At 31.6% G+C, this 14,186-nt stretch overlaps 1 protein-coding gene across 7 annotated transcripts in view; it reads left to right on the forward strand.

The window, feature by feature from the left end:
* The window catches only part of LOC143234734 (alpha-N-acetylgalactosaminidase-like), a 43,252-nt gene extending 30,636 nt beyond the window's left edge, over positions 1–12,616 (forward strand). For all 7 annotated transcript variants that reach the window (XM_076472301.1, XM_076472300.1, XM_076472299.1 and 4 more), the window contains exons 7-9: positions 1,811–2,008; positions 4,913–5,161; positions 12,142–12,616. In XM_076472301.1, coding sequence (XP_076328416.1) covers positions 1,811–2,008; positions 4,913–5,161; positions 12,142–12,210 — 516 coding nt within the window. In that variant the 3' untranslated portion in view covers positions 12,211–12,616. The remainder of the gene's footprint in view (positions 1–1,810; positions 2,009–4,912; positions 5,162–12,141) is intronic.
* The last annotated feature ends 1,570 nt before the right edge of the window (positions 12,617–14,186 follow it).

Raw genomic sequence — 14,186 nt, forward strand, 5'->3', positions numbered from 1 at the left:
TTTGTTACCTGAAGTAAATTTTCTGTAGGTATCTTCTGTGCCATCTTAAAGTGTGTTTTATGATTAGTGTGCTTAGTGAAAGGTTTGAAGTCAGCATTTTGAGTGTGTGCTATTATGATGTGATGGCTTTAAGTGACTTTAATTCAAATAGATATTTTTGGGAAAAAGGAACTTGGTTTTTCCTAAGTTTCTTTCTCAGTTTTGATAATATTTATTGCACCACTCAAGAATACTATTACAGAAATGTTAATTTCAGAATCTTGTTGTGTGCCTGGGTGCTTTCAGTTACAGATTGCCTTTCATACCTGGGTCAAATCTCTCCTATGGAGTGGTCATTTGATTTGCTCATTTTAAGGGACCTTGCTATCAAGGTAGCTCTACCAAATTGGATTTATTTGCCATGGGTCTCAATACACAGTCATTTTAAGTCATTATGGGTTTCTACTTCCCCTATTCTCACTCTGCTCAAATGTTTCTTCTAGATTCCTAGGCATCCCTCCCTTCTGGATTGGGTCATTGCTGTGGTCCTCTCTACTCTAACTTTACCTCCATTTTAACCACTTGGACATTGATTCCCAGCATTGAGGTCTTGGATTTGAGTAAACCAATCAACATAAGTCCTTACACAGGTTGAATCCATTCTCTGAGTGCAGGATGGCCAGTCCCAGATTGCTGTAGGGTGTTGATCCTTGTTTAATACTCAGTAATCAGCAGATCTTAATGCCTGATTGCTGGTTTGGAGGTCGCATTGATGTAGGTACCGTGTAGATGAGGTTTTGAATGTTGTTGGCTTCCCGAGTACAGTCCAATGTGCCCTAGCCACTGTACACCTAGCGATTTCCACCCTTGTGTTTTATTACTTATACACATGGCAAAGAATATATGTGGCTCAGAAGTGGTGCAACTCCCTTCTTCAGATCTCTGGATCTCAATCTCTAATGGTCAGGGGCAGGGATGTAGATCCTGGGGTGGTGGAGGATACATCCCCTTCATTTTAGGTGGGGGTATGGTGCATACAATCATTCCCCCCCCCTACAGTTTGATCTGTTGAATTGTTTTATTGCATCACAGGCCTACATATTGTGTGTTTGTTCTTGTAATTCTCGTGTTATTACCAATCGAATGACATAATTAGGCCTGGATGTAGACTTTATCAGTAGTCGAAATGTACATCTTGAATATAGGCGTGCTTCTAAGTTTTTTGATCCAAGCGATAGTTTGTAAGTATTAGTCAGTAGGCCAAAGTATACCTGCAAGTATCGTAGCAACGAGATTACTCTGTGACTGCATGTTTACAGCTTTCAGGTTCACATAATCAGAGATCACCAATTTGCAAATTGAACAGTCTACATAACTGGTTGCAAAAATCATCCCCCTATCGGGTGTAAAAAAATCTACGCCCCTGGTCAGAGATCATTGCTAAAAGATAATAGCTAATTTTGTCTTTAGTGAAGCACAGTTTTATCTTTCAAACTTATAAGTAATTTATTATAAAATCTTTTTAGTCATGGATGTATTATAAAAGTGACAGTCAATCATGCTGTCAGGTTAAATAAACCAGAAAAACCTGTGATGGTGTGATACTTTTTAATGTTTGCCCTTGTTGTGATAAGTGATTCAATGTTAGGCATGAGTGTACCTAAACCTTTAGGTCTGTGACCTAGCTTTATAGTCTATGTGTACATAAGATGCTACTGTGGTTGAAAACTTCATTTCCTTTCTCTCTTTTATGAATTTTATCTTTTTTCATATGAAATATTTAATTTTTTCTAGAATTGCAGTTTAATCATTCTTTTTTTTTATATCTCAGATCATAATTGGCAATTATGGTTTAAGTTATGATCAGGCCAAAGTTCAGATGGCTATGTGGGCTGTACTTGCTGCACCCTTACTAATGTCTAATGATCTGAGAAAACTTCATCCTGAATTTAAAGAAATTCTTCTGAACAAAGATATTATTGCTGTGAATCAAGATCCACTGGGCATTCAAGGCAAGAGAATTTTTAAGGTAATATTGAGTTTTAAGTTATTTTTGTGGTACATTTTTTTAATGTGTGATTTGATAGTAAATGATATTTTTACAGCTTATCGCTTTTTAAGGATTTTATGCTTAGTGCGTGAGATGACTTGTAAAAAGCATAACAAATTTCTGCTCAAGTGTATAAAATTGCTCAATAATCTGTATTTTAACAGCTTTCTCACATAACTGTATAGTAAGTGTCATTAACATGCACTTTGCAAATTATCAATAGAATGAAAAATAAATGGGTGTTATAATTGAGCTTTCAAACTATAGTAACTTAGTTTATCAGGATAAAATTGCATTCAAGAAATTACCTGAAAATTGTTGTAGTGTCTTAGTTATGAATTAATTAGAAAGTCTAAACTGTTTGTTGTATGTATATTTAAAAAACAAAACACTGAAGATTCGAGCAAAATGTAATGTATATTATTTTATAAGCAAAATCATCCTCTTATTTTTATATTGGATATTTACTATTTAGAAATTGAATTGCCTATTTCTGTTTTGTATTAATACGTAATGAAAATCATTTAGGGCATCTCAAAGATAAGAATGTTTTGAAGAAGTAAAGACTGAGGTTTATGGTTTTTAGAAGCACTTTCCCAGTTTGTTAAAATATCTGCTTGGTTATGGCTTACAGTCACAGGTTTGAATGTTGCCAAGACCCTTTGTTATAATTGTTATTGTATAAAGTTTTAAAAATTAGGTTGAAAAACAAAGAGAATAAAACACATTCCTCCATAAAGTACCATGACTGTCATTCAAGAACATCCACAGCTACAATTATAACTTGTTGATCATGATTTTTGTACTCATGTGAGACACAGGAGGAACATTAACTGCCAGTGAAAATGAAAGCCATTTTTCTCCATAATATAAAGCATTGAATCTGCAGAGAACTTCCAACTACTGAATTGTAAATTGGTCATAACTATTTTATGTAAAATTGAAAGCATCCAGCAAGCATAATGAACCACACCTGTTTTTAACCAGTGTTTTCCTTGTTTTTGGGTTTCTCCTAGAAATATTTAGATAAATTCTAAACATGCTCTATATTTTTCATGTAGTAAAGCACCTTAGTTGTTAGAATTTGAAAAATTCTTTTCAACAACTTAATAACGTTCTTTTTAGTGTTTAGAGATTGCTTCTTGAACTATAATATTCTGTAGCTATATTGATGTTTGTCCAAAGTAAATTTAGCAAAGTCAACATTTTCAGGTCCTGATTTTTAGCAAGTAATGCTTTGTAAGCATCACCTAAGAGATGTTCAAAACTGTAGTACTGCAAGTGAACATAAGTAATTTCTTGTCCATCAGATGCTCCAGTTGTGAACAGGCACATTTTTACACTGAGAATTTTTATGGTATTATATCAAACACTAATGCTGGAGTATTTTCAGAAACTCCCCAGTCTTTAACCAGCTGAAAAGAAGCTTTTTCTTAAATTCCCCTGTAGTTTTTGTTATTAGAGGTATTCTGAAAAATATTTTTTCCTAATAATTTAGCATCCCAGTAATCAAAATTGTTAGGTGTTTTTTGTTTTCATTTCAGACATCTGGAACAAGCTTTCCATTCCAATATAAAACCATATGTTTCAATTGATTGAGTGTTGTATGTATATTTTCAGAAGTTATCTTTTCCATCTTTTTTTTTTTTTTTGGCTTGTCACATGCTTTTTACTGATAGTGTGATATGATCCAATAATATTTAATTTTCAGAAATAAGTGCTCATCAGTGCAATATGTGTTCCAGATGATAGATTAAGCCTGTGTCAGCAGTAATTGAATTTTTATTTATTCCACTGTACATAGGATTTGGTGGTAGTTCGAAAGTATATTGGTTTCAGAATATTTTTGCCAAGGACTTGACATCAAGTAGCCAAGTTCATGGAGACATTTTCATTGTGCTCTTCATAACATTAATTGTTTAGCTCAGTATAACTGGTTACAGTAAAACATTTTTTTTGTTGATTCTCTAATTTCTCTTTTTTTCATGCATTTTTATTTATTGAAAAGAAGTTACATGTAGAATGAACAGGAGCCTGTTAAAAAAATTGAAAACACATAATACAAACTACAATTCATATCTCTTTGATACTTTCTGAGAAATTGCTACATTTGTTCATTGTAAGGGAAAAATGTGTATAATGAAGTATACGTATAATGAAATAATAAAAATATTATTATGTGCAGTTGAATTAGCATAGAAATAATAATAATTTTATGCTTATAAATATGTCTTTTAAACACAGAATTCTTTGAGAATGCTTTGATTTTTACATATGCTAGTACTGCAATTTAACATATCAAGTAGAAATTGTTTTTAAAACATATTTCATATATAACCCCTCATTCAGAATGTCATTCCAATATATTTAATATATTCTGAATCTAATACTTCTATATTTGTTATAGATCACAATTTCTGTATGAAATGGGCTTTTGTGATTGATATTGATACCAAGTCAACAACCACATCATAGATAACAACTGACTCAGAATAACTTATTATTGAATAAAATGATAACTGAAAGGTTGTGTTATATTATGAAGGCTAGGATAAAGAAAGTTATATACATAATCTATAGCTATTATGTAATTCTTTTTACCTTTTGTTTAACATATGTTTCATAATATTCTCATTGTAGACTGTAGGAAAAGTAGCAAAATTGTCATTGTTATGCATTTTGGTATTTATTCGTATACTTAACAGTCACAATTAGTAGCTGTGGATCATTCTTTGGTCATTAAAAAAGGCTTTATCAAATGCTTTTATTGGTTATTGTAAAGTAAATATGTAGAAAGAAAAAATTGCTTAATTTTAGTATCAACTATATTTCATTTTGTTGGTTAACCCTGCATACTTAAAAAACTATTTTGTTATTTTACAGAAGCAAAGTATCGAGATATGGAAAAAACCTATCACACCTGTTATTGGTGAATATTTCTCTTTTGCTTTATTGTTTCTGAATCGAAGAACAGATGGTACACCAACTCCAATAAAGACAGAAGCAAATGAACTTGGACTACTAAATCCATCTGGCTACTATGTTGTAGACTTGTTTAATGGAAAAGATTATGGGATAGTTACTCTTGCTGATTACTTATCTGTGATAGTAAATCCAACAGGAGTAACCATTGTAAGAGCTACTGTTTTGAAATAGATATTTTGTAATGGAAGTTGATAAGTATGATTGCTGTGATAATAATATTACAGTTCATTTGCACTTTGTTTTGAGTGTACATAGGTATGATTGTATCTCATGACAACTGGTATAAGTATTAAAACTTTTATTAAAATAAATTAGAGAACAACGTTTCAAGCTTTGTAGGTCATCTTCAGGTTAATGACCTGTTTTGTACTTTATTTTAATAAAAGTTTTAATACCCAGACCAGCCACCTTGAGATACATTTTTATTTCAAGTGTTTCTCATCACCACGAATAGATATAGTTGATTACAAGTAACTTTATAAACCTTCACAAAGAATAAGTCTGTTATTAAATAAATTTTTGTAGTTAGGATTTAAATTCAGATCACTTTTACAAGAACGTTTTGAAAAGTTGAACTAGATTTCTAAAAGATTCAATAATATAATCATAATTATCTCTAACAGCTTATCTTAATAACACACAGGCACATAAGTCTCCTTCCATGTTATTTCAATATAAGCTCCAAGTTCTAAACCACAGAAAGTTGAAAGCTGTAAAGCAAAATATGCAAAAAGTTGAATTTTACAATTTTTGACATTACCAACTTCAAAGTTCACCATTTTCAAATTATTTGACGTTAAAAGTAAGGAACAAAATCTACAGATTCCTGACTTTATTTCTTACTTGAACTACCAGGAAGTTAATTATTTCTACTATTCCAGTGAAAATTATAAGTAATGAAGAAAATTGAAAAATAGGGTAAGCAGTTCTTTCTTTTTAATTATTGCTTTAAAATCATAACTTTTTAATTATGATTAATATTGATGGATGCTATATCAGAGGAAATCAGACAATGGCTCAAAACCTCCTCTAGAAACATGAGGTAACTGAGCTGAAAATGGTTTTTCTTATCCTCATTTATACCATGAGCCTTCACTTCAAAGTCTAATTTCTCCAACATTTGGTCAATAAATTTTCTTCCTGTCCATTTTGTAGTGTTTCCTATTATTTTTAAGCTTTTAGATTTTGTGATCAGATGGCCTTGTGTTCCAGCCTTAATGGTTTTATCACCTGCTGATATCTTTTGAGGTTCTATTTGTTTCTCATCTCCGTCTTTTTCCTTTTTTTTCCTTTCATTTTTACTCTACTACCAAAAACAAACAAAAAAATCCTTTGTGGTAATCGGTTGTGTATTCTTACTGTTAATGGTTTATGGTACTTATTTAAAAAAAACTGACAAGTTGGGGCTGCTTACTTAGCACATTACTAAGTTGTCTGCTGTGAGACAGCAGTAAGTCTTAAAGCTTGTAACACTAAAACCAGGTGTCAATACTCATGGTGGTTACAGCACAGATATATAGTCTATTGTTCTAGCTTAGTGCTTAACTACTAACAAAAACAAAGCAGAATTGTTGCATATCAAGCTTGAAATATCATGCCTGTCGATCACATGTAAAGCTTGAAATACGATGCCTGTCATAAAGATGTAAATTTTGAAATAGAGTGCTTGTCGTACAGATGTAAATTTTGAAATACCATGGTTGTCATATTTGGTTGTTGAAGTTGTTGCTATATAAGAAGTTTATTATTATATATTAAATCTAATACTATAAGTAACTAAACTAACATATTTAATAGAGCAAGTTACATTATCCTGCATCTTATTTAGTGTGTGACCAGAACAGAATGTATGTATATGACCTCTCATGCTGTTGGATAACATTGTATTTATTTAATTTTCGAGGAAACTTAAGGTGATCTTGCTAAAATGATTGTGCCCAGTGGCCAGATGTAAACCGGGGCTTATGAAGAGAACAAACACTTATGTGTGCATCATTCTTTTCATTAATTGTTAATTATCCTAGGGTATAAAGGCAGTAATAATAAATTTTGTAAAACATTTCTAGGTTCCCATTTTAACACATTGTAAGCTAAAATAATAAATAATGTAAAATGTTAAAATATGTATGATATTGAAAATATTTTTTAATTAACACCAGACTGCAGCCTCCAAATAAGTTAACTGTGTATGTTCAGACATTAGAATGTCACTGTCAAGAGTGAATTACAATGATAATGTCATATTTATACCTTTTTAAGTAGGTCATGTGATCTCTGTATACTTCAGTTTCCACATAGCCTTTAGAGAAGGGTCCATTTTTACACATGTATATTTACTAAAGCTTGATCTGTAACTCATAATAAGACTAAATATACATGATATGTAACACAACTTAAGCAATGGTTGTTGACAGGTTGATATTTCCAGGAAAGAAAGAATACTGTTAACAACAGTTCAGGAAAAACCTGTTTCAAGTTGAATGTTGAAAGTAATGTATAATATTAAGAATTTGTAGAGAACAAGTTTGGAAAAAATTCAGTAAAAAATATTGACATATAGAATGTTTCCTTGACAGTAACTAATATTATGGCACGTATAAGGGTTTGTGAGACCTTTAGTACAGTATTAATTTGTACTATTAGTCTTCTGATGAGACTTTAGATATAGCATTAACCCATATGATAACTGTTCTGATGAGGCTTGTGGTACAGAATTAACCCATACTAGTAGTATTATGATTATTACAGTATTAATTTCTATTCTCATGAGACTTTGTGGTGTATTAACTCATATTAGTAGTATTCAGATGAGGCTTTTTGTGCTGTATTATCCCATATTAGTAGTATTCAGATGAGGCTTTCTGTGCTGTATTAACCCATATTAGTAGTATTCAGATGAGGCTTTCCTGTATAACCCATTAGTAGTATTCAGATTTCTTTGCTGTATTAACCCATATTAGTAGTATTCAGATGAGGCTTTCTGTGCTGTATTAACCCATATTAGTAGTATTCAGATGAGGCTTTCTGTGCTGTATTAACCCATATTAGTAGTATTCAGATGAGACTTTCTGTGCTGTATTAACCCATATTAGTAGTATTTAGATGAGGCTTTCTGTGCTGTATTAACCCATATTAGTAGTATTCAGATGAGGCTTTCTGTGCTGTATTAACCCATATTAGTAGTATTCAGATGAGGCTTTCTGTGCTGTATTAACCCATATTAGTAGTATTCAGATGAGACTTTCTGTGCTGTATTAACCCATAGTAGTATTTAGATGAGGCTTTCTGTGCTGTATTAACCCATATTAGTAGTATTCAGATGAGGCTTTCTGTGCTGTATTATCCCATATTAGTAGTATTCAGATGAGACTTTCTGTGCTGTATTAACTCATATCAGTAATATTTGGATGAGACTTTTTGTACAGTATTATCCCATACTAATGGTATTCTGATGAGTCTTTTGGTAAGATATCAACCCATATAAGTGGTATTCTGATAACACTTTTGGGACAGTATTAACACATATTAATAGTATTCTGGTGAGATTTTCAGCACAGTAATAATCCATATTAGTAATATTCTGTTGAGACCTTCTGAACCTTACTAACTCATATTAATAGTATTCTGATGAAATATTTGGTACAATATTAAGACATATTTGTAGTATTATAATAATACCTTCTGTACAGTATTAATGCATATTAGTAATATTTTGTTGAGACCTTCTTTCCTTTCCAACCTATATTAATAGTATTCTAATGAAACATTTGGTACAATATTAACACGTGCTAGTAGTATTCTGATAATACCTTCTGTTTAGTAGTATTCTAATGAGGCTCTTGATAATACATTAGCCTATATTATCAGTCATATGGTGAGACTTTTAGTACAACATTAACCCATGTTGACAGTCTTCTGATGAGGCTTTTGGTGCAGTTACATGTGTGTGAGTGAATAACTAAATACATCAGATTTACATAATCTATAATTTAATGCATAGGATATCTGAGTAACATATTAAGAAAATTTACCATCAGACAGCAAACAAGATACTATAAACAAGAAAGAATAAATACTGAATGTTAATAGTTTTAGTATTGTTTCAAAACTATTAACTGTCAGATATCATTGTGCTCTTGAGATGGAGATATTTATTATAATGAAGTATTAATGTTTGTTCATTCTGTATTGATTCAGAATCATATCATAATAAAATAATGAGAATATTTTTAGTAAAAGTTTTATTTTGTAACAGTTTTTATTTAGTGTAATAACTAACACTGTATAAGAACAAATTACAAAACCTACTACTTGAGTGGTGTAATTCTGTTACGTAACATCATATTCAGTGATGAATGTGTTTGCGTACAGTAACATTCATGTTTGTATTTGTCACTACAGCTTTTACATGTATGATTGTACATTGTGATAGCATAGGATTATAATACATAAATGGTATGAATGTTTTACTAGGATGTGTTATTTTGTGTATGAAGTGTCCTGTATGTGTAGTTAGAATTTACAACTTAGTTATTTCTAAGTATAATTGGAAATCTCATGAATGAATGAAATTTAATTGATCAATAAATATATAACCACATTAATTCAAATATTTCAATTATGTTAATTATGTTTGATAATGCTACTCACTTCTGCACCACAGAGAGCTATCACCTAATTTGCACTGCTGTGCAAGTTCCCAAGTTCCTTAAAGCTCCCACCCCATATATATCAACATACATTGTGCCAGCCTGTGATATAATCTTCAAGAACACTAACATTTCAGCATAGGATTATTTTGTCCTCAGCACTGCTTGTTTTTAAGATTGTTTTTCTTTCGTAAAATATACTGGAATTTTTGTGATTATTTTTTTTTAACTTTATCACCATTCATTGCATAATCTTTTCTTAATTGTATAAAAGTATAATACTAAATTTGAACTAAATTTGATCAGTTAGAACTTTCATATGAATTATCCTAGATTTCATTTGCTTTTAACTGACTTTGTACTTTTGAGGCATTTATCCCATTGTCTGTTCCTGATACTTATTACAATGTGTGGGTTTCTTCTAGTACTTTTTAAGGTTGTCCCACAGCTTATGTGCCATCACAATACCTTGCTCATGTTGTCTTCTGCATATTTTACAGAAATGGATTGCTAAAACATTGGTTATATTGTTTATGCATTACAATCACATGTTTGTGACATTTACTGAATTTTTAACATTCCTTCAAAGAAATCTTCCAGTAATGTAACGGTGACTAGAGACACTTTGATGGTCAGTGACATTATCACCATTATGTTGTGTGTGGTTGGTTCCATATGCATATTGCACCCAGAATTTCTTACCTTCTTCTGTTACTTTAGCTGAGACTTGTGAATGTTTCATCAATATTGTTTTCATGCATGTTTTTACTTCTTGCTCCTCCTTGACATACATCAGGTAGGTAGTACCACTTCCATTCTCCACTGCACAGGTATTTGTCTTTTTCTCCAGTTACATTTTTCCTAAATCTTTGACTCCCCTCTTGTGTGAGTCTCCTTTATGAGAATCTTCTTATAGTTTAAGGATCTCCTTTTTCTCATCTTCTACTTCTGTTCATCTCTTAACTTTTTTTGGGGGAGTTTCCATCACAACCTTGTCAGCTTTACTGAGGCATCTTACCCTCAACTTACTTTAGTTGTTTTTTTTTTTCTCTCTCTCTCAGTTGCACTTTGTTCATTTACCTTTCTGATTTTTTTCTTGCCTCCCTAACATTCCTTTTCAGGACCTCTCTGTCTTGCAAATTTTCTCTGTCATATAGTTTTTGTGGCTTCTTTTATATAATGGCATCTTGAGTTGATGTAGCTTTTCAGCAGTAATCTCTGCTTTCTGTCATTTTTTGCTCTTTGGCCCAAGGGATCCTACCAGGATTTTCTCTTTGTCTTCACCTTTTTTGTTCCTTGTCTTCTTGTAACTGCCCATGAATTCCACTCCCCTCAAGAGCAGACTGTTGTGGATCTTGTTGGTGAGTAATGTGTGAACCAACCTCATAATTCTGGTTCTGAGGGGGATTTGTTCTCCCACTATGTCCACTGATAGAATCCCTTAGTTACAGTGTACTGAGTTCCTCAGGTGCTTTCTCATTCTCTTCATGGTGTGGGAACTACGAGTTAGAGATAACGGATCTAATTTTAAATCTCTACAGTCTGATAAATCCTCACACTTTTGATGGAGTATGTAAGGTCAGGATAAGGAAAATTATTTATATTCTATAGCAACTGTATTAATTATATGATATATACTGAGTCACTGACCATGTTGTGGTAAATGAATATGCATAACTTTTGGTGGAGATGAATGAATTTGTGTGTAAGGTTAAATACTTAGGCTTGTGTTGGAGTATATGCAGTTATCTGAAGTTATTTATATTGCATATTGATAGTATTAATATTATGTGATTTATACCAAGTCAACAACCACATCATAAACAAGAACTGATCCAGAATAAATTATTATTGAGTAAAATAAGAACTGAAAGGTTGTGTTATATTATGTAAGGTTAAGATAAACAAAGTTATACATAATCTATAGCTATTATGTTAATTTGTAAAATAAAATTTTTCATAATATTCTCATTATAGACTGTAGGAAAAGTAGCAAAATTGTCATTGTTCTATATTTTAGTTTTTGAAATAAATTGTACTTGCCACAAAATGCTGTGTGCAGTTTGTTGAATGAAAAAAAACCTCTATTCAAAGTTTGTTTTGCTGTCCTATCTTTGTAAAATATTCTACTTTATAACAAATTCTGACAAATCTTATGAATTATGATAGGTAAATGTTAAAGAATATATTATTTGAGGTGACTGTCCCATAAAATTTATAACTTGAATATTACAATCTTCTGTTTTATTGTAAACCTTTATAGAAGATATTTGATTAATAAAACCAATGTTTAGTTTGAGGTAGAATTTCTTATTTGCAATATTTGAACTTTTTTCATATCCTATGTCTCTCCAGTAGATTTGTCAACAAAATTTAATAGGATTAATACTATGTTATTTATGTATCTGTGTACTCTGTTAACTTATAAAGTTTCATGGTGGTCTTTGTTTACATGTTGGGTGATGAATTTATATTCAGGTTCCTAAAGAAAAATCTACTGCTAGCAGACTGAAGTTACCACCCATCAGTACACCCTGTGTGAATTAATATTTTTACAATATATATATATACATATAAAATGATGGATTGTATGAATTTATTCAAGGTAAAAAATATAATAGTCCTTATGATGAATGTTATAAAAAGAAAAGCATTTAGTGTCAACTATGCAAATTATTAATTTACTAGTGTTGAGGACAGGTCTTTTAATTGTAAACTTCAGTTTTTTACTGTATTAAAGTAGGGTGTTATAAAGGTTGCTGAAATCAAATGTTTTGATATATTTATCTCTGCAAGACTCTTTAACTCTTGTTTGCATTCCATGGAATTTTCAATAATTTTTGCATAGATTTATATCTGTCCCTTGTTTCCTGATGCTACAATATTTCTTCAAATTTTCTTTGACATTCTTAAGACCTTCATCTATTAAAATGGATACATCTTTTGTAACAGATTTTTTGGCTTCAGTTGTGAATCTGTATTTACATGGTGAGTTGTAGAGTTTAGGAATCCAGAATAATTTGGGAATCATATTATTGTTTATATTTGTATCAACTGAAAATTTTCTGGGGTTTGATGGGTTTTCTTTTCAGAGTAAGTAGATATCACTCTATCAATACCTCTGTTTACTCTTTCAATACTGTTAAGACAGTTGATGATATGAAATTGTAAAAATGTGTTTAATCCCCATGGCTTTACAAGTTTCATCCATCAAATGACAAGCAAGTAATAATCTGTTACTGTCTACAAGTCTTTGAAATACCATACTAACACAGGTATTCAATGACACTATATAGCAAAATTTTAACTTTTTCTTGTTCCTGGGCAGAAAGTGTTATTTCCCAATTGCTTATGCCTAAAGAAAATGGAAAATGCCCTTTTCTCTTCAAATTTTGCTTTTGTGATCTGGGAAATGAAATTTTTAAATTTACCGATTTTCCAGAATATTCCAGGTACATTCAGTGCTGAGTAGCTGATAGAGAATTTTCTAGAATGTTGTAGAACTTACGAGAATTTTCTAGAGCTTTCCACAGTAATATGGGGGTTTCACCACTTCAGTTTAGTTCTAGTGAACACACAGATCTACCTTATTTTATCAAAGATGTCATCAAGAAGCTACAAGCATTCTCCAGATGCATTCTGCTATGTATGTGGCCAATTTATCAAGACAAGAGTGAAAAAGTACTCTGTGACAGCATCTGCTAAAATGTGTGAAGCCTACAAGGCATATTTTGGTATGCTTCTTGGGGATCAAGACAAACCCTGGGCACCTCATTTTACCTGAGTACTACAAAAAACTCTAGAAGGTAAGATGGACAATTTTTGTTTGCTTAAATAGTAAGATTTTATATTATACAAATTTTAGACCATTTAAAATTTAAATATCTTTTTCTTTCTAACTTCCAATAGGATAGAAAAAATATCGCATATAAAATATTTTGCATGAACCTCTTATTCATTAGTTGTAGATGAAATAAATTTATTTTTCATAATAACTATTTTATTTTGCTTTTTTGCAGGATGACACAGAGAGCCATGAGGTTCACTGTTCCAAGAATTTGGCATGAACCCACTGACTATTCAAGGAATTGCTACTTCTGCATGGTGGACCCTTCCAAATGTCGGATTGGCAAAAATGCATCTGCTATCATGTATCCGGTCCTTCCATCATCCATTGCCCCGAGCTCCCTGTACCCATTTTGCCAGAGAGAAAGCAGCCTGAAAGTCAATTTCCTTGACTCTCATCTTGATAAATTCATGGAGAATATGGGAGCATACTCAGAGCAGCAAAGTGAGCACTTCCACCAAGATATACTAGACTTTGAATACTGCTACCAAGGAGAGTATAACGAAAACATGATGGGAGACTATATTTGGGGGCTGATATATGAAAGTGATTTACATTATAGTCACAAATCTGGAAAAACTACTCACTTCTAAACATTTTTGTATAACTTGAGTATAAATACATGTAAATCTTGATTCATATGTAAATGAAAATGTGCAAATTTGCTCGTTTTTAC

Source organism: Tachypleus tridentatus, chromosome 12, assembly GCF_004210375.1.
Source record: "Tachypleus tridentatus isolate NWPU-2018 chromosome 12, ASM421037v1, whole genome shotgun sequence".
In the NCBI taxonomy this organism is placed as follows: domain Eukaryota; kingdom Metazoa; phylum Arthropoda; class Merostomata; order Xiphosura; family Limulidae; genus Tachypleus; species Tachypleus tridentatus.